Below are 21,701 nucleotides of genomic sequence, written 5' to 3'. Positions count from 1 at the left end.
TGGACATGCTGCTGGCCAAAGCTGGGCCAAGGAGAGATGCTGGTAATGCCTCTGTGATGTCATATTTAAGGTGAAAATCAGTACAAAGGGGGTACAATTTTTTCCTAGCCAGAAAAGAGGAGGAGGTGAGGGAAAGCAACATGGGGACACCAAGGTCAGTGGAGAAGGAGGAAAAGGAGGAAAAGGAGGAAAAGGAGGAAAAGGAGGAAAAGGAGGAAAAGGAGGAAAAGGAGGAAAAGGAGGAAAAGGAGGAAAAGGAGGAAAAGGAGGAAAAGGAGGAAAAGGAGGAAAAGGAGGAGGTCCCCCTGTAGCCCATGGATCCATGGGGGATGCAGAGATCCACCCACAGCTCATGGAGCAGATGCCACAGTGAGTGGATGCCTGGAGGAGGCTGTGATCCAGTGGAAAACCCCATGGAGAGAAGGGCCCTGCTTCCAAGCTGGAGCAGCCTGTGCTTGAGGACTGCACCCCGTGGAACAGTGACCCACACTGCATCAATTTTGGGAGGACTGCTGCTTGTGAGACTGGAACAACACTGAAGAAATTCATGGAGAGCTGTCACCCATGGGAGGGACCCTACAGTCTCACAGGGGAACAACTTCTCTCCCTGAGTAACAGAGGAAAACCTTGGGTGACAGACTGACCCAACCCCCATGGCCTGTCTCCCTGTGCTGATGGTGGGAAGGAGGGAGGGGTTGGGGGAAGAAAGATGTTTTTAATGGCTTGTTTTACTTCTGATTATCCTCCTCTGATTTTGTTAGTAATAAATTCACTTTGTACCTTTAACTGAGCCTGTTTTGCCCTTGGAGTGCTTTCTCCTGCTCCTTATCTCAACTCATGAAGTCTTCATTAAATTTTTCTCTCTCCTCTGCCCAGCTGTGGCAGGGGAGGGTGAGCAAGCAGCTTTTGTGGATGCCTGACATTTGGTGTGTCTCAAACTATGACAGTGACCTTGAAGCCTAAGATTTTCTCTGACTAGAAGAATTATGTCTAATCCTGTTATCTAAGCATGGCTGTTTTATAGGCAACTGGGGCAGTCTCTGCTGGTGCAAAGGTCTAGGGTAACCAGTTGATAATCAAAGTGATAGAGGAGCTCCAGAACCGTGCCACTTAAATTAGAAAATTAATATTGCTCTTATTGCATATTCATGCTGAAACAACAAAAAGTCAACACCAGACTTGTCTTATTGTTATGTGGTTACCTCATTGTAATTATGCTATCAAATGGAAGAACATTAATTCTCCGCAATGAACTGTCCCTCTCCACCATGTGCCTTGTGTTCCTTCCCAGGGGAGTATTTACTCAAAAAACAGGCAGGGCACAGCACTTACCACAGCAGATAGTGTAGGGTGGTGGAGGAAAACAGCAATGCTTCAAATGTCTGTGATGGTATGATTTAAGTGCAGAGCCTTCACCACAGTTTGGAACTATCTGAAAATTATTTGATCTAATGATGCAAATCTGTTCCATAAGAAATGACAATGAAAAAAAGATAAAGCAAATTACTTAAAACACTGAAATTAAGATCCCCAAAGTTAAGAGTTTCAATCCATAATTTGGCTATTAAATACGAGTTTCTGAATGTGCCTTTCTTGAGGTTCCAGGACTGCAGTTCCCATTGACCTCAATAAGATTTATAGGCAATTGAAACTCTTGAAAATCTGGTGACATTATTCATGATAATCAATGTAGTAGTACCTCAGGACTAAGAAAGCCTTGAGGAATTTCCAATGTAATATATAAGATAGAGACAGTATGGAGAGTAAGTGTAATTTAACCAGCATGATTGAAACAAGTTTCATATTTGATCAGAACTGCATTTCTCTTTCATGTAGAAAAGAGAATAAATGAAGGGTTGAATGGCCAGGGAGAGAATATAAGAAAGAGGATAAAAAAGCGTATATAAAGACTGAAAAGCTGAAAAAGATGAAAAGATTGAAAGCTGAAATAAGGAGCCCATTGGCACAAGAAAAGAAATATTCAGCCAAAAGCACAGACCATCCTCTAATGATGCAAAGGTTCAGAGATATACATGTTTTGCTTGCCTTTCCTCATGGCAGCTACTGTGTTTGTATATAGATGTATTGATTAATTTTTGTAAGGTTAAAGTATATAATGCAAGCTTGACTTAGTTTTAAATAACAAATATATGCAACTTGATTAATCAGTTCCAAGCTAAAAGAAATCAAAGCTATCCATGCCACCTTTTCAGGGAGAGATTTTATATTTTCTCCTGTAAGACTCTAAATAATCATATTTGCAGAGTTCTCAGCACAGGAAAGACATGGACTTGCTGGAGAGGGTCCAGAGGAGTGCCACAAAAATTATCAGTGATGTAATACCTCTCCTATGAGAAAAGCTGAAAAAGTTGGGGTTGTCCAGTCTAGAGAAGAGGAGGCTCTGTGGAGACCTTTTTGAGGTGTTCAGTATGTAAAGGGGATTATATGAAAGCTCTGGACAAATGTTTAGTGAGACCTGGAGCAATAGGACAAGGCATAATGGTTTTAAACTAAAAGAGGATAGAGTTAAACATAAGGAAGAAAAAATTTTAACATTAAGGTGGTAAAACACTGGAACAGGTTGTCCAGAGGGATGGGCAATACCCCAACCCTGGAAACATTCAAGGCCAGGTTGGACGGAGCTCTGAGCTCTGAGTGATTTGGTTGTTCCTGCTCATTACAGAGGGGCTGGAATAGATGACCTTTAAAGGTCCCTATCAAACCAAACCATTCTATGATTCCGTGATTTTATCTCTTTTAATTTGAGATAAAAATCTTTACAGCAACCTGAGGTTGGTGTATAGTATGTGCTGGGTATGCATTTATATTTCCCTTTCATTTCCAGAGAGGTTTTCAGGAGTGTACGAGGTAGTGAGTTTAATTGCTATCTATAGGAGGCTGACAAGCTAAATACAAGGAGTGAGCCCACATGTATACTTATTGGCAAAATTTTGTGAAATTACTTCATTTTGGTGATTTTTTTCTAGATTCCCTCTGGTATTGCAAAACAAATGTTTTGGTCAATTTTTTTTTCTCTTTTCCTTTCTTTTCTTTTCCTTTTCTTTTCTTTTCTTTTCCCTTTCTTTTCTTTTCTTTTTTCTTTTTTCTTTTTTCTTTTTTCTTTTTTCTTTTTTCCCCAGATAAATGTCTGAAGAATTTTCTTAGGGTTGTTGTCAGTGAACTTAGAGAAGGAGGAATATGTTAGCTTACTCTTTGATTTGTATCTGTAAGTAGGAAATGGGTCATTAACAGAATAGAAATATGAAAATATTTCTATTCCTGAATACCTAATATGTTGAATATTTACTGATGTTAATTCTCTCCCTTGCTTCTCATCATTCTACTCCATACTTAACTGAAGACAGTTTTGTTGAAGTTGAGCTGGATAGGGTTTTTCTTGTATCTACTTCTCAGTAGAAAAGTTAAAATCAGTCGTACAAACAGGAAAATAAACTGAGACTGAATCCAAATGTTCTTTTCAATGGTTCCTTTCAAATCTTTTGACTACGAGAAACAGGTCTTCAAAAGAAAGTTCACACAGCTAGTAAATTAGGTAGATTTTGGAATTCTTAGAATTGCCTTGATTGGTTTACATATGCAAAGGAAGTTACATGTGTTACCAAAATTTCAGCCTGAGCATCCTTTGACCACTGCATTTTCTCAAGGGTGTCCAGAGAAACCTCCTGCAGGCTAAGACAGCTAAACAGGAATAGCAAAGTAATTTAACCCTTATCTTCTGGATATTCTAAATTGATAGAGGAGTCTATATCTAGCCGTATACTCCTAGGAGTATATTTTTTTATCCTTTTGATTGTCTTTGTGCCAGTAGGAATTTTGTGTATAAGCTCAAGGTGGTGCATAACCCTGAGAATCCTACTTACATCTTCAATTTGTTACATGAATCACACTGTTACAATGAATACAGACCCTTTTTACAAAATGATGTAAATCATCATTCCATGACAACACTTAACATGAATCACACTGAATATTTTAACTACTAAAGTAGCTGTAACACTCACTTTCATGGGAGACCAGTTGTAATATAGTGCTTATTAATGTCTGCTTCTGGCCAACATGTGAATACCAAATAGATTACTAATGCTAATGCTCTAGACATAGCATGTTTCTGACATAGCTCTATGTTGGTGCTCAATTATATTCTAAGCCTTGGATATCAAAACAATAATAAAGTCAACTAAAGCTTTACAAATCCACGCGTCATGTGTATTGTAAAATACTTGTCACAGGGTGATACTGTTTTATGACCTGAATAAAGTGGTTGAGAAAAAGAAAAATTAGTTACTTGAAGAAGTAGGACTCAAAATTAATGACTAAGATAAAGAACAAAATGAAAAGAGCTTTGTTTTAATAAAAAAAAAATAGTTACTTATTATTACTTCTAAGTTATTTAGGCTTAGCATCCCAAACTTTCAAAATTCACAGAAAAAATTAAAGCACTGGATTATCAAGTTTTTTTTTGGTTTTTTGTTCTCCACCGCTCTATGCTATTCATTGTGCTGAGCGTGAACCGACTTTTTCCTCCTGTTATGAGCAACCAAAGTCTTTGTTCTGAGAGTGATCACATAATTACACAGAAGATTAAAGAATTCCCATGAATAATTTGTGCTCATTTCTCCCTGTTAAACCCATTTAACCCAGTTGAGCGTGCCTTGCTGACTTGCTTCAGAGACACACATTTTCATTAGAAAAGTAGAATATTCACCCTCCCCTGCAGCTGACAACTTTTTCTGGCTTATCTTGTTGCCTAAACATTTCCCCAAACTTGACCAGTTCTTCTCCAAAGTATAATCATTTGGCATTTTTCATAAATAAAGTATAAGAGTAAAAATTAACTCCTTTTATGATGACATGGTAAAAGCAAAGGTAAATCTTTCAAAATTCATTGAGCCATCAGAAAGGAAAATTCCTTCTAGTAGTTGGAATCAAAGTTGGGAGATGTATTTATTTTAACTTGTGGTCCATGGAGGGCCAGAGGACTGAAAGAAATTTGTTGTCACATCACCAGCTACTCTGTTTACCTCCTAATCTCAATTTTCACCACCTGAACTAAGTCAAGTTTTATGTTCCTGTATCTAGCCTGAACTGTATACTGCTTTTTTTGTTATATGAAGATGACGGCAAAAAAAGGTGGTTTTATAATAGAACAGTAAATATGCTGTAGATTCCTGGTGTGTTTAAGGTTATGTTCTGATCTATTCCCCTGTCCCCCTTTGAGATGCACCTTGTGTATCGCAATAAAAATAAAATGCAAACCCACCAAGACTAATATGCTGTACAGTTTATCATATCTTAGTAGTCATATACAAATATCCCATAGAAAATTGCACTTCTTCATTTTAAGATTTTTTTTTTTTTTTGAGCATGAAATTCCCAAGAATGATTATAATTGCAGATGGTAAATTAAAATCCAGATATGAATAATAACTTCACTGACATTTGTGAAGGTCTGTGGATGGCTGCTGCAGGAACATAGCCACCCTTCTGGTCAGTTGCATCCCTGCTTTCAAATAAAAAGGGTCTACAATACAAGAGCTACAGCAGATGAAGTGGTAACACTCTAGGAACCGTTTAGAATGATGTTACTATGCATGTTCTTAGTATTGTGTTTCCTTCCTTTGCTGCACTTTGTACTTCATCCTCACACAAGTGGAGAACAGTTTCCTGTTCACAAGCCTTAGTAATGGACTCTTACCTTGGAGAATAAATTATTGTCTTTAAGTTCCCCGCAGAAGAGGAATACTGTTCCATGTCAGATGCCAGAGTTCTCACATGCTGTAATCTACATGGAGCAATATAGCCCACAGTAGATTTTTCTGCTTAGGAGCTTCCATTTTTGTTCTCATATGAATTCTTCCCACCCCTTCTCCCTCTCTTCCCACACACAAACTGAAAATGAAAAACAGAAGATGTCGGTTTTTGACAGATGCCTTACTGCATGCTATAGTATTTATTAAGTTCTTTCTGTCTAATTTATACAAACAGAGAGGACTGGAAAATGATTGTGTATTAGATAGCATTTCTGTGCACACTTGCAAGGAAGTTTATCCAGTGAAAATCTCCCTATTACATATATACATACATTAATGAAATTTGGATTTAGTTAAAGTGGTATGAATAAAATCTGGGCATCTCCATTTCAGACACAATGTCTAGACTGTCTTTACAGGCAACAGAAAGAATTAGGAGGTGCTAGAATTCAATGTACTGCATTCTAGAGTAGGCATCTACCTGAGGACAAGATTAATTTAAGCCCTGCCAATTTGATGGCTACAGAAAGTGAGTATTTTTCGTTGTCTCAGAGTTTATATATGGCAGTATGTCTGATTGAGGTTCAGCAGATCAGATCAAAGCTCTAAGTAATCCAAGAGCCTATCTCCAGCTTTGTGAGATGAAGAAACAGGTAATGAAAAAGTCAAAAGCTGTGCCTGAGGTCTCAGCCACATCTGGGCAAATAAGGAAAGAACCATAAGGGGGAGCTGAGGAAACCTTTGGCTTCAGGATGATCTCAGCAGACACATGCATGGCACAAGCTGGAGATGGCTTGATGAGAGCAATGATGGCAAGGAGGAGCTGGGTGCCACCAACACCATGGAAATGTAGTACTACGAGTACATTTAGGTTGAAAAGAACTCCTGGATGCCATCTAATCCATCCTCTAGATAAAAACCATAATACCTTCAAAATTAGATCATGTGCCTGATCAGTTTAATCATTGCATAGTCATCCGGCTGCTGTAGGTGATACAGGGTAAGAAAGAGAGAAAGTCACCAGCAGCAAACACCTGGCCTATATCCATGGGCATATCCACTGTAAAGACCAGCAGATGCAGGAAAACATGGAGGCATGGGGCAACGGTGCAAAACAGGTACAGCTGCACCAGTAAAAGCACCGAACCCAAAGGGGAGCTCTGAACGTGGCTTGAGCCCCTCAGTATTGGCAAGGAGAAAGCTACACAGCCACGTTCTACTTCAGCTTTTGCAAACAGAACATCCTGCTCCCCTTCAACACCTCTTCCAAACTGCAAAGTAGCAGCCAGTGGCAGATGTTGAGGCAAGTACTGGAACAAGCTGCAAATACAAGGATCCTTTGTAAGACAAGATCTGCCCATCTGTGTATGAAACATGATTGTTGATATGTACCATAAGTAAATCTTGGATTGACATGAAGATTAGCCATATCCAAGAGAGATGGATGCTTGCATTCTCTATGATTATGAGACCTCAGAAGCAAAAAAATTCTTAGAAGACCATATGGACCACGCTGAAATTGGTATTGGGTTTTGTAAAACTTTGTCTTGTAGTTTATTTCTGCTGTTAACTTGTATCATTGATGTATGAACATGTTTAAATTAGATTGGTATTGTGTTTGTTGTCTGTATAAGAGTATCCATCTTCTAATTTATTCCCAGAAAACAGTTCACTTGGAAACAAGTAATTTTTATTACATAAAGTTTATGACAATAGCAGCACAAGCTTACAGAGGGTATTTAACCAGGGTATATTATAAATTGGAAGAAGAAATCTATATAACAAACTTTAACAATCTTTTTTCCTGTATATTTATATCCTGTATATTTGGATTTGTTCTTTATATTTTGAAACTGGAACCGTGGAAAGGATGACTGAGAATATGAATTCTATGAATTTGGTTTCCAGTATTGAAAAAATTCAGAAAATTAAATGAAAATTAAAGTTTTTGTCTTAAACATTTCAGTCTGGGGCTGAGAGTCAGCTGAAACAATAACCATATATTGAATATAATTAAATCTGTTTTTCTTCATGAAGTGAGAAAAAAAAAAATCAGGAAGAATAAAAGACTGAATTTCAGCACTTTGAAAACATTCTGTCAATTATAAAAATTGAAAATTATTTTGGTGAAAGGCTTACCTTGTTTTAGAGATTATCCAGAAGAGTCACAGTTTTCTCAGGAGATAATTACTGATGAGTAATATGAGTTCTTTTTCAATAATTCTTTATAATCATCTACTTTCATTTGGGACATTTAAACATGAATACCATAAATATTTAAATAAATATATTTTGTTTCATAAGGGAGAATGTGATAAAATTCTGCCATTGTTAATGCTATCCTTTTCATTAATGTAATTTTTTACAGATACATAGAGCATGACACAGTAAATGGAGATTTAAGAACTATAGCATAACCAGCATTTTAGTGTTTAATGAAATTCTGCAAGCAGTGCTAGTTTATTGCAGGAAAAAAATGAGATTTTGAGTACATGGGCTTGACCATGTAGGGATGTTCAGTGCCTGTTTATAATGCAGAGATCAATCATCTCACACAGATTTATTGAGTTTAGGAGCTGGAGGCACTTGGCACTTTCCTGGATCAAATATATTCTCTGTGTCTCAACCTAACCAGTACAAGAAGAAAATTCTATATTTCAGTAATACTAATCTTGTTTCAGAAAGAAAATGGCATGTGTGATCAAATTTCCTTATTTAAAACCTTAATGAATAATATTTGTTAACTTTCAACTAGATGGCATTAATGTGTGTGTGTGTGTGTGTATGAATGCAACATGGAGGCACTTAGGAACATATTGCTGGAAAGGTATGGGGAGAATGATGGATAAACATCACACCTTGTTATTCCTACCACACATGAAACAACATGCCAGTCAGACAAAAAAAAATCTAAGTAAAAAATAATTCTGTGGCCCCAGGCAGAAAGATATATATATATATAGATCTACAGAAAGATATATAGATATAGAAATATATAGGTTATGGTTATTCTATGAAGAAAAAGTGAAAGATAAACAAAACATCAAACCCAAACCAAGAAGCCCTGTGCATGATGGAATGAAGGCAAGCATCAGTATGCTTTTCTGTCTGGAGTCTCAAAAGTCTAATAAATGTCAAGCAATTCAGCTTTCCCTGAATAAAGGTACTAACAGAGATACCATCTACAGTGCAGATGTCTGTTTTTATGCAATTTGTAGGAGTTTAGTAACTTTAAGACTTGCCAGTGGGTTTAAAATAAGGCAGTCTGTAGAAATACAGTAAGGGAAAAAACACAAGCACAGCAGGAACACTTAAGCCTTCAAGCTAAAAATGATGATCATGTAATGCAAGAGGGTATTATGGAAGATGACATTTTGTCAGGTTATTTAAAGTGTAAACACTGTTACAAGCTATGCCTGGTACCACGAAGGATGACAATCGAAATCACAAAGCACTCCAAAATCTCCAAAATTCCTCCCCAATATCTTTCTCATGGAGGCATGAGCTGACATAAGTTTCAGCTGTGTGGGAGGCCAACCTATTCAGCAGAAATATGTTTTCCTGAACATGCCAGTTTCCACCCTCTGTCAATCACTAAGCTAAATTTATCAGGAGCACTGTGGTCAGAACTACAGAACTATAGAGCTTACTGGAGGGAAATTTGGTCAACTATCAAGGTTAATAGTAAAATAATAATAATAATAAAAATGTATATACTGGTGTGTCACAGATGAATCACATGCCAAGCCGATATTCAAATCCATGATTCATGACCACTCTTGATTTAGTTCGATATGTTTCTAATTTTATAAACACCTTTCCTTCTGCATCTTGGAACACTAAAAGAGTCAGTTAAAATCCCTTTCTAATGCAAAATTACAGAAATATTTAAGTCATCATTTCTCAAATAATGGACAAAAAAATTATGATTCCCAGACTTAAAGAATCTGGATTTGATTAAACATTTTATTAACATACTGGAATTTGAACTGTACAAATGTAAAATGAATTCATAGTTATAATTATCAATTTCTTTCTGCACCAACAGAAATGACATAAGACTATATATAATTATGGTTTACTTATGTATGAATTCCGTTTTTAATATAAATTTACTTTCAGAATGTAATTGTTTTATTTTAATAAGAATTATTGTGTGACGAGTTATTCATATTGCTAATACTTCAGTATTGTGGCACACTTCCAGATTTTATAATAAATTTCTAGGCAAAGAGCTGCAATCACTATTGATCCTGCTTTGTGTTTACGTTTTCAAAGAGCTACAAAATTTCTCCATGTCTTCTGCTGCTACACCGTAGAGAGGATTTGGAAAAGAAGTAGCATTCACGTTTTCAATAAATGGATACTAAAAGAAAAAAGAATGAAATTTAAAATGCAAGTGATTCAATTAATTTTTTAAAATGCACATACAAATGGCTGCAGATTCATTACAGAAGTAGCATATTAAAGAAAAGTATAAAATCTCTAAACATTTTTAGACCTGACTTTCAACTGAATAAATGTAGCATAGTTCCACCAAAACAATTACATACTACGTGCACCTGATCAAGTCCTTTAACCTACTTCTGCATCTGTTTCCACCTTTTTTTCCCCTTGTTTCTAGAGCCCTTGCTCTAATATATGTTAAGTATTATTTTAGGGAACCTGTATAAAATAGTGTAATTGCAGTGGGTCACTAATCTTGGTAACATGGCATTGTAATTTCCTTTTGTTCAAGAAAATGGTTATAATTTTCTTGAAGGAAAAATGTATGAGAAAATAGGTAATATGAACTCTTCCGGTAAGGATTTCAGTAATTCTAAACACTTTCTTCAGCATCTGCACAGACTCAAAGTTATTAAATTAGTGTAATGTGTGACAAGTAGCTATGACAAGCAACACTGCTAGAATTGTTATTTTGAGGTCCTTGCCAACCAATTCAGCTCTGGTCATCTGTCTCAAATTTCCAGAGGTTCTAACAGAACTAGTAGCAATACACCATTGACTTTAAGTGACATTTTTCCTTTTCCTCTACAAATGAATTTCCTTTACTAGCCCAACACACATCCTAGAAATGTATTATTACATACCTCATGCCAGGGAGAAACACTGATTTGAACAGCAGATGAGGTGGCATAACCAGGAGACTATAAAAAGAAAAAAACTGCTTCAGAACATTTTTTGTGAGCTGAAAATAATATATTCTGTCATGTGGCACCTGGGTAACACATTCTATGGATCCAAAATTACAAGGCAGTATTGTGAGCAAGGGTGTAGCTGTGATAAACCCACATGGTTTTGGTGTTCAGAAAGGTTCAGGAGAACTGTTCTTTATGAAGCTGAGAGACTCCCACGAGGGCAAAACTTGTGAGTATTCAGCTGGAGACAAGAGCTTTTGCTCACAATTTGTCATCTCTTTTGATTGATGATACACCATTCAGATTTAAGTCTCATCAGACTTGGAGAAAACTCATAATGCCTGTTTTCTTTTAAAGAGAAGAATTAGTGTAAACGTGTATTTTCCCAGTCTTAGAGAAAATAGAGGAAATTCTGGTACATGGCTGGACTTCAATCACAATGCCTGGGGCTGTCTTCCATGAAAATGTCTCTCCTGACTCTGTGCTTCTGTTTTTCAACTTGCTATTAAATGAAGCCTGTCAGAAATCTATTTTAACTAAAATAAAAATGTCCTGATGAATTGGACATGATTGTGATGGGAATGTTTCCAAATTGGAGCTCTCACAAACTCCAACCTATAAGTGAATTCATTTGATCTAATGTCTCTAAAATCAGGTGATAGGACCTTTTTACAGAAAGTAAATGGCATGTCATAGTTAATCCTATTCAATGCCACAATGGAATCTTATATTATTGACTGTGCAAAAAACAAGGAAGTTTTATTTTCTATTTCAAACCAAGTCTATCTTTTTCAATGCTAATAAGGGTAGTATCAAAATGAGGTCAAGAAGGATATTTAAATTTTTTTATTTTAATTTATTTTTTCTTTTTTACTCCAAGGTTCTTTGTCTATATTATTTTTAATTATTAATAAAATATCAGAGATACCTTCATTTTAGTTCAATCATTTATTTCTTGTTAAATGTAAGACACGAATTTTAGTTATCATTGTCATTTGATAATTAAATCTTGCCTTTAATTCTTTTGCTGCAATATGTTCACTTTTATATATATATATTATTCAAAATTTTACTTGTTAGTCTATCAGTCTCTCAATTCTGATCAGCAAATGGTACTAGGGAAATGTGTGGCCAATTGCTTGTTTAATGTCAAGGTGAATTTTACTGTGATGGGAATTGTGATGTATGCTTAAGGTACTGGGAAGGATTATGAACTGTTTTATTAAAGTTAAACAAGTGTGCAAAGGCAACTTTTGCAAAGGAATCATGCATTTTGTGGTTTTTTGGTTGATGTGTTTCTGTTGTTGTGTGCTTGCTTTGTTGGATGGTTTTTTCTTGTTTTTTTTGTTTGTTTGTTTGTTTTCCAGATACAAAAGGAGAAAAGACCCAGAGAGTTTATTATTATCTATGTGTGGGTAAATATTTAATACAAAATACTTTTTTTCCCTCCAAATCATCAGGCCATAATCATAATAATTATAAACAGTGAGATGTTGTCAAAACTGAGTTGGTTTCAAATATTAATATGTTTTAAAAATGCACTGGAACCGATCTGAGTGCTGAGTCATTTTTTAATTCTCACTTCTTTTATTAAATAGCATTCACTGAGAGATTACATTCTTTTAACGGAAAACTATTTGAGGATTACAACCTCTCATTTTTCTGAACATATAGAGGCAGCTTACCTTTACTTTCCCAGATGAACTAAGATCTTTGTACAATGGATTGGCAAATGAAGAAATAGCGGTTTCCTGCACTTTCCTTCAGAAGTTAAAAAAAAAAAAAAAAAACACAAACCAACAAAACAAAACAACAAAACAAACAAACAAACAAAACAAAAAAAACAAAATAAAAACAAAAAACCCCAAACAAACAAAACAAAAAACAACAAACCAAACCAAACCAAAAAAAACCCAAAACAAAACAAAAAACAAAGCAAAACAAAACCCCACCAAAACAAAACAAAAACAAACAAACAAACAAACAAAAACAACAAAAAACACCATATCACACAGGTCATCAGAGAACCAAACAGATTAAAGTTGAAAAGACTTGAGTCCAAAAAAATAGTTGGCTAAATACATTTACAACTGAGCTCTACTGAAATTAATGAAATTAAACTGATATTCTGGATAAATAATGTCTAGGTTAAAATAATACTTTTTCATCAGTTTCTTATAAAAATATGCTTCTATTAGAACTATTTAGTATTTATAAAATGCAGATATAGTGCTATACATTAAATAAAATATGAGATTACCTTAAAATTTGCATTCCTATGCTTTGTTTCCATGGGATGAGATCATGTTCTTCATTGCTATTACACTGACAATTCAGTGACTAACATGGTCTTAGGCTCCAAGTTCAAGAACACCTTAGTTATTTAATTGTTTTAAGTAGTCCACTTTTCCAAATAATTGGGAAAGAACTTGCATTTTGGGTCAAAATAATTAGCATCAGTTTTAGAGCTATACGAGCGACCCGTACCTTTTTCTACAAAGCCAGGAATAAGTAATCACTTGTAGTATTGAAATGCAAATTTTAATTAATTAACACAATGCCTTAAACTATTTATGATAGATTAATAGGGAAAATTTTGCTGTTTATGGATTTCATGTCCATCACCTCATCTGGAGGTTTAAAGATATGCTTTCTTGATAGAGGTCTTCACATATCCCATATCTTTTTGTAAGCACTTATGACCTGTGCAGTTAATCACATTTATTCTGCAAAAGCAGAATGGGTATGCAATTTTCTGTCTAGATCTAAATTTTTTCCCATATAGATGACTAGTTTTTAATATTACACATTGATTGAAATCACAGAATCGTGGAATCATTTATGTTGGAAGAGAACTCTAAGATCATTGAGTCCAACGTTTGACTGATCACCACCTGTCAGCTGGACTGTGCCATGTCCAGTCCCTTATACCTCCAGGTTTGGTGACTCCACCTCCATTGGCACTCTGTTCCAGGGCTTAACAACCCTTTCGGTGAGGAAATTCTTCCTGAATTCTTCCAGCCTGAAGTCCCCTGGCTCAGCTTGAGGCCATGACCTCTTTTCCTGTCACTTGTTGCTGGGAGAAGAGTCTGACCCTCACCTGCCCACAATCTCCTACCTCAGGTAGTTTTAGAGAGCAGTAAGATCCCCCCCAAACCCTCTTTTCTACAGGTGAAACACTTCCTGCTTCTCAGTTGCTCCTCATAGGACTTAATCTCTAGACCTTTCACCAGCTTTGTTGTTCTGGACTCTCTCCAACACCCCAATGTCTTTGTTGTAGTGAGAGGCCCAGAATCACCAAAGGTGTTTCAATACTATGTAAAAAGCAACAGATTTATTAATTAAAATTACTGAAGAATGAAGCAGAAGCTAATCTTTGCTTTTGAAGAGATGCATTTAGTATTTTTGGGGTTTATCCACAGGTTTTATGAATAAGAACATCTGTCTTATATACATAGAAATCTGCATGCACAGTATTCTAAGACAAAAATCTTTCCTATAGCTTCCCATCAATCTTGATGATGGAGAAATAAATTTTGTTGTATTAAAAAGTGTTTCTGTTCCAAAGCTGGTCCTACAGGTGGTTGAAGCCATGTCCCCCTAGAATCTGATTGACAGGCTCTGTCTTCCTGTGGTAGGCAGGACTGAGGGGACAAGAGCAGACACAGGAGCACAGCCCATGGAGATGTTGAGGGGGGAAGCTGTTCCTCAGTGGGAGCCACAGAGGAGTTACATTGAATGATTTCTGTTGAAAACAGCTAAAATCAGAATGTCTGCTTGGGAGGAAGACACAAGTAAGGCACAGAAATATTCTACCTTATGATTTAAATCAGTGCAAGAAACTGTCTGGGTTTTAGTCTAAACCAGACATCTCTCCCTAAAATTTTTCACAAGAAGACTGTCAGAAAGTATTTGCTCCTAATGCCAGTCTCATAATTTATTTTGATTACCTGACACAACAATGAGGAGAGCTGAATATTTGAACCTGTTAATTTTTTCGTTTGATCTAATCTTAACTGTAATAAACCATGATATTCTGATTAATTTAGTTTGCTTAGTGAAGCAATGACAGATTATTTATATGCCTACTTAGTGTATATTTGCATACCAGTCCTCCTGAATAAAGACCAGAAGATGTGTACAAAATTTATTTTTTACTCTAAAATGAAAGCATGGCTCACAAAATCTGAGGCCAGAAGCAAGCTCAGATGAGAAGTTTCTAAGGAGTTTGGCTCTGCTTCTAAACTAGTGCCCAAAGAGCAAGACTTGCATGCCTTAATTTTAGTGCCTCATTTAGACATCACAAACCAACTATATGGCCTGAAAGCAAGATATGGAACTGAGCAAATCAATTCTGCTTAGAGTCAGTCAAGACACTTCCAAAGGGCAACCCAAGTCACACAATTCCCAGTGTGAACCACTCTTACTGTGCCAATAGCAAGTGGTAAGGATAGGGATAGGTCTGATTCTCTTCCATTGCTCCATTAAACTTGAGCAGTTTGTGCAAGACATATACACAGCTTATTTGGGCAAGAACATGCTGAGTACTTAGGTCTGTCCTGAGGGCAGGAGGGTGCTGAACACAGATCTCCAGCTTCCTCTGCAAGGAGGAGAACTAACCAGAAGGATTCTGTGCCAAACTGTGGACACCAGAGTGCTGGCCAAGTTCTTCAACAACACATGTATGGTAGCTGTGCTTAGTGCCTAAATTGGTCCTGTATATGTCCCAAGCAATAAAATTGAGTCCAGCAGATTTCAGGTGTCTTCCCACTCTAGATCTGAATCCTGAAAAGCATATTGATTTGTCACTGAATCTCACGGATAATGGGAATTTTATGGCCCAAAATATGGGCACTGCTTGAATTTATGCACCACAAAATTAGGTGGAAAATGGACTTTCTTAAGTTCTCTCCTGTTCTCAGGAACATTTCTGCCAAAGCAGGGCTTTGAAAGTCACCTTGATTACACTACCTTATGTAGCTTATATTACACATACATGCAACATATATAAACACATAGATACATACATATGAATAGGTTTATATACATAATATTTTATATATATATATATAAATGTTCATATATATATGATTACCCCCTGTTTGTGAATGCAGCAAGAAATTCTTTCTAAGGGATATCAATAAATAGCAAAAAAAGTCTGAAATATTGTCAAATTACTTAAAAGACCTTAAAGAAAATGGAAGTGAAATATTAATTAAAATTACATTTACACAACTGCTGTAATCTATCAATTGGATGAAGCAGTAACTACAGTTAAAAAAAAAAAAAAGTAAAAAAATACTAAAATATATGTGTAAGGTGGTTTAGAGAGAACTGTTATGTTTCTTACATAACCAGAAATACCACAATGGGAAAGGAGAGAATTAATCATCCTAGGTTGAGGTAACATGGGGCATAGCTTTGCTAAGCTCATCTGCATTCTTTAGTAGTGAAAACTACTGCCTTGTCAGAGGTTTCTCCACTACAATTTCACAAAGACAGAAAGAAGTTGTATGCTCCACAAAATACCCACCAGTGTATAAACAGACTGCTAAGTAACATCATTCTTGTTAATGGAAAATTAACGTATCTAGACTTCATTTTTTGGATGCAAGAGCTCATAATTTTTTACTTTTCAATATAACTTTCAAAGAAAAAACCAATTATTTCATACAGAACACAGATTTTTAGGAAATACAGTGCTGGAGGAATGCTTAGCATCTGATCCCTAACAACGACGAAATCCTAGTGGACCAAAGATTTAATTACAATTAAGCTACTAATTAAAATAATCCCTTAAAAGAATTTTTATAGGTGTGCTAAAACTTCAGTTTTTAGCAGGAACCAAAACTCAAGATCTTAATTTCAAAAGCATATTTAAAGTCTTTTCAACCAAATTTAGGTTTGCTGAAGTAGGCTATATTTTGCACATCCCATGAAAGAAATAGGAGGCATGCTGCAAGGAGAGAAGACTTTCCAAAAACTGCACCTAAAATAATGTACAAGTCACTTGGATATTTGATTCAACTGTTAATATACTGTATGGGTTTCTTAAGTCTGTACTTTGTACCTTTTGAGTCACTTTAGGGAATTTAATTTTTTTTTTTTAATTACTCCTTTGCAACTTTCATCTTTGTGATCTTGAAGGCTACAGACTACAGAGATTGGCTCTGTTCCTCTTGTTTCTATGCAATCATTCCTATGTGTGGTGATCATCAGCTATACATTTCAGTAAAACTGAAAACTTCTGACTGTAGTACTCATCCTTCAGAACAAAAATATTCTACAGAAGAATGAATGGATTTGGATAGCAGCATTAAACTAGTACAACAATTTCCAAACAGTTATGGCTGATGCTTCCAAATTTTGGTTTATTTTTTCCCATAAAACTGCACATTTTTCTCCTATTATACATAAACTATATCTGTCTCTGTTCCAGTTCACAAGCTGAAAACAATTAAATAAATGTCATTATACTGTCATTCTGTTTATCTCTTTGGGATATAGGAACAGAGGCACAGCCAGCAATGACCTCTGGCAGCCCTTCAGATCTGTTTGGAGAGCTTCCCTTGGAATACACCACCCGTTCCTCCACACCAGACCTCCAGAAGAGTATGGTCTAATTGCAGAAAGTCTGGCAACAGAAACTGGGAATCATCATAATTATAAGTAAACCTTAACTATGGAGAAAGGCAAAAGCAGTGAGCTTGTTCAGCCCAAAGAAAGCAGCCTGTAAGAGGCATGACAACTGCCTTCAAGAACAGAACAAGCTTTCTGCAAGGAGAAAGGGAATGATCTGTTATTGTCCATGGTGAATAGGCATAAACTTAAATGACAAACAGACATATCAGCAGTTGGAAAATAACTTTCTAACAGCAAACTTCTTTCTACCCAAGATACCAATATAGCCTGAGGATGCCATCAAATTCATGTTGCTAGATGTTTTTAAATGCAAACTCAGGAGTGATACAATTGAGTCTGTGATGTGGCAGGATGAAAAACGGCCTCTGTGGTGCCTTTCTTCCCATGATTTTCTATAATTTTAAAATGATTTCTCAGAATATCTCAGTTTTTCACTCTTTTGTTTGTGTGGCAAGATACATTGCTATATGCTTTGGAAAATTTAATGTTCTGTGTTCATTAAGACTGGCAGGACTGACAATAGCTGTGGTACACTGGCCTTGCAGCGGATGGCACAGTTCAAGAACAGGAAAGAAACAAACTGAAATGATCCAGGGATGTTGATTGCTTTGGAGGCAATAACAAAAAGACATAGCTTGGCTGGAAAGAAAGTCACATACTTTTCATACTCTCACATTTCAAATGACAATGAAGCATTAGAAGGCAGCTGCAACAAAATGGAAGCTAAAATGAAGCTTTGGTTCTTTTCAGTCAACAAGGACAGTTGTCACTGATGGAGTCGAGCAACTGGCAGCCTTCCCTTCTGGATTAGGGAACATCATCTCTATAGCACAAACAGGAATGAGAGAAACTCACAAGCTTCCCTGTTTTGGGGTTTCTATGCAAAAGTTTCACAAATCCGCAGCTGGGGACTGGGAAGTACCTGGCATATCTGAATGCTGTCGTGGTAATGGAGTATGCTGCTGCCAGGCCGTGAAGGCTGCTTTTGTCCATTAGGAAGTAAACTTACATGGTGACTTCCAGTAACTCCCGCTCAGTAACTGGAGTGTTTAAAGCCTGCAGATCAGAAATTAAATTCTGCAAAGGAGGAGACAGCAAAGGGGAAGTGGGGCATCCATTCTGGGCTGAAAGGAAGTGTTAAGGCACTATTAATGTTTCCAGAAAAGAAGAGGGACAAATGTGACTTAGGTTCTCACTGCTGTTAATGACAAATTTCTAGGTGGATATCGCCTGAGGGGTCCCCAGCCTACCCCTACTGCCTCCTACCTGGCTTTCTGATGAAAAAATGAGTTCTATTGGACTCTTAAGCTTCTGCAACTCTTGTGCACATTCCTGTATTATTTCCACTGAGACTTAGATGGACCTGCACACCATTTCAAGATGTCATGGGAACTAACACCTACAATCCCTAATGTGCCTCTGGAGAACCATCTGCCTGTGCCTGCATGGGTGGGTCTACACAGTAAAACAAGAGGACACTAAGAGGAATTACATAAAAATAGCTAGCAAAAGAATTTATCAAAAGGTAGTAAATATGGCCTCAAGAATGTGAAAGCTTCCCTAGAGTGGCTCTAGTGCCTAATGACTTTGAGAAAACAACATGGCTCAGGAGGGTTAAAGCAGACACAAGAGAAAATTAACTGTAGGACAGTATCATTTTTGTGCCAGTAAAATTCTCTCATTCATTAAATCCCTTAAAAAAAAATCAGGAGTAAAATCTCACACCTCTGTGTGGTGCTGTCACATTGAACATTTTGCAGACTTTTGCAAATGCAAGTCACTTCTTATAAAACCTTGTCCTAAAGATCCAAACTTCAGCACGTTAATATTGACTGCATTTTGACTAGTCTGATTACTGACCAAACAGTTCAGAAATAACTTCCCTTAATTTACTATTATGTTTTCAGCTGTGATTTTTGTATATCAAATCATGGTAGGCACTAGATAGTTGAAGAGGAAGAGCCTAGATGAACATTTCTTCTCAAATTCGAAGTTTCAGATTTTATTGTTTTCACAATTTCAAACAAATTGACGTTTATTAGCTAGATTATTTCTTAGCAAGGTGACTATAAAAGCATTTTAACTTACATGTTAAGATTAAAAACAAGAAAAATAAAAAAAAATATTTGTAGTTTGGGCAAAGTGATTTGAAAATCTTAGTTTCTAATAGGCAAAATTTGTAGTCCCCAAAATTTCTATCATCATAACTTACCTTTTTAGAAGTTTTAATGAAAATAATTAAGACCAGAATAAGCTTTGTTTTGTAAGTTGGTCCTCTCTTTCACAGCTCTGATTCTCTGCATATAAGGGCTGTGGTATATTCTTAGAACCATAGTAAGAAGACTCTCATTCATCCCTGTCATATACCTAATAGGACCATATTGCTTAGCATCTTACTGAAACAGGGTGCAAAAGAGATGACTTTTTTTTTTTTTCTTTTTTTTTTTAGCATATATAATTACAAGAAAAGAAAAATACTCCTTTATTCCTTAAATACAGACGTGAGTAAAAGAGATGTAAATGGCAGTGCAGTAACATTTAAGTAGATGTTTATGAAAGAAAAAGGTAGGAAGGAGTGTTGAGTGAGAGCACAGAAGAAGTGGTGTAAGAAACAACAATATGTTCTAAATTAAAACACTATCAAACATGTTTTGAGAAATTAAACTCATTTTTTCAAGGATAACTACTGAAATCACAAGAAAGAAAAATCAAGCAGTTCTTAAAATACAAGTAATCTTGCACTTCTAAAGTGCTTTTCCATATGTGTGCCTTAGCAGGTTGCATTAATGTGAATGAATTAAATCTTAAAACCCCATGGAATCAGATAAGGAAATGTTATTCCTGCTTTAAGGAAGAGGAAGGAGATGTAAGGAAGGCAGGTGAAGCTATGCACTCAATTAACAGAAGCACAACCAATAAAGGTTTCGGCTTAAACATTTTGCTTCTGTGTCCACAGATAGCTCTACCTGTCAGGGGAGATGCAGAGATAGGAGACATGTCAGCAGAAATAATGTCAGGACAGGAGTCTGCACAGATTAGTAGATATTTTAGGACATAACAACATCCCCAAAGAGAGGAAGGTCTATAGCAGAGAACAAGTTTAAAGGAAAAGAGATAGCTTTGAAGATGGATTCTGGAGAAGAAAATGAAGGGTAAGGAAAATCTAACACAAAAATGGACAAGGAAGTGTGCAACAGGAATTGCTGAAAGAGAGGGACAGTGCTAGGTACTTGCTGACAGAGAAGGATCTAGCAGAATATGTTGAGAGATATGCAGAGAAGCAGTACAGAAGTTAGAATAAAGTAAACAGGAAAAAAAATCTTAAATTAGGGAGGAGAGAAAAAGCAGAGGTTATTGGAGAAGAGAAAAAGCAGAAATTATCAGAGGGATGGCAGGAAGGGCTTGCAAATATATCTGTCAAATAGTGAATTGTCAGTTGAAGGCATATCCTTCAAGATATCCTTCAAGATATAAATTTTATAATTTAAGAATGCTCATTCAATGCCACAATCAAAACATTCTAGGCCATCAAGCCATTGCTCACTGTTTCCAGACTGGGGTCCACTAAGGTCAGCTTTTGTTGCAAAGTTTCATTTTCTGCTTAGTGTTACATATGAAGACAGACCGTGGGGAGATTTAAAAGTTGAAACCAATGAGCCTGGGCAGTTGGCCATTGCTCTGTGCCACATTTGTGTCTGCTATATGCAAAATAAAAGTTTCACTTACGTTTTTGGCACTTTCTTCTTCAAAAGAAAATACAAAGCAGCAGCTGTAATTTTAATCAGTAAGAAACCGATACCCAATCCAATCCAAATATCTGCAAAATCAGAGTAATCAAAGACAGAAATAAGTAAAATAAACTAAAAGAATTAATTGAAAGATACTACTTTCTTTTTACAGACCTACCATTTTGTAGGAGACTTGAAGTTGGAGGCTGAAGAGGCTTAGCACTTATGTGGCAACGGTTTCCTTTCCATCCTTTTCTACATCTGTGAATAAAACAAGAACTTTTGAAGAAAGGAGGAGAAAGGATCATAAACTGTGATGAGCACAGAGGAAATGCCAAAGTTCTGAGCATTTTTGCCAGTGACTAAAGCTTAACCAGGAATCACAAAGAGCAGCGTCAAAGTTAATGTAATGGAATCTAAGT

The 21,701-nt window shown here is 36.2% G+C and overlaps 1 protein-coding gene across 1 annotated transcript in view; it reads right to left on the bottom strand.

Annotated features, from left to right (window-relative positions):
- Nucleotides 1–9,986: 9,986 nt before the first annotated feature.
- MALRD1 (MAM and LDL receptor class A domain containing 1) overlaps nt 9,987–21,701 on the bottom strand; it is a 235,169-nt gene continuing 223,454 nt past the window's right edge. Inside the window, exons 36-40 of the mRNA XM_040062159.2 lie at nt 21,458–21,540; nt 21,278–21,368; nt 12,595–12,670; nt 10,862–10,918; nt 9,987–10,137 (exon numbers count right to left, since the gene is read on the bottom strand). Coding sequence (XP_039918093.1) covers nt 10,036–10,137; nt 10,862–10,918; nt 12,595–12,670; nt 21,278–21,368; nt 21,458–21,540 — 409 coding nt within the window. The 3' untranslated portion in view covers nt 9,987–10,035. The remainder of the gene's footprint in view (nt 10,138–10,861; nt 10,919–12,594; nt 12,671–21,277; nt 21,369–21,457; nt 21,541–21,701) is intronic.

Source organism: Hirundo rustica, chromosome 1 (genome assembly GCF_015227805.2).
Source record: "Hirundo rustica isolate bHirRus1 chromosome 1, bHirRus1.pri.v3, whole genome shotgun sequence".
NCBI classification, from domain to species: Eukaryota; Metazoa; Chordata; class Aves; order Passeriformes; family Hirundinidae; genus Hirundo; species Hirundo rustica.
The sequence above is the reverse complement of the archived record's forward strand: the minus strand, read 5'-3'. Positions and strand labels throughout refer to the sequence as shown.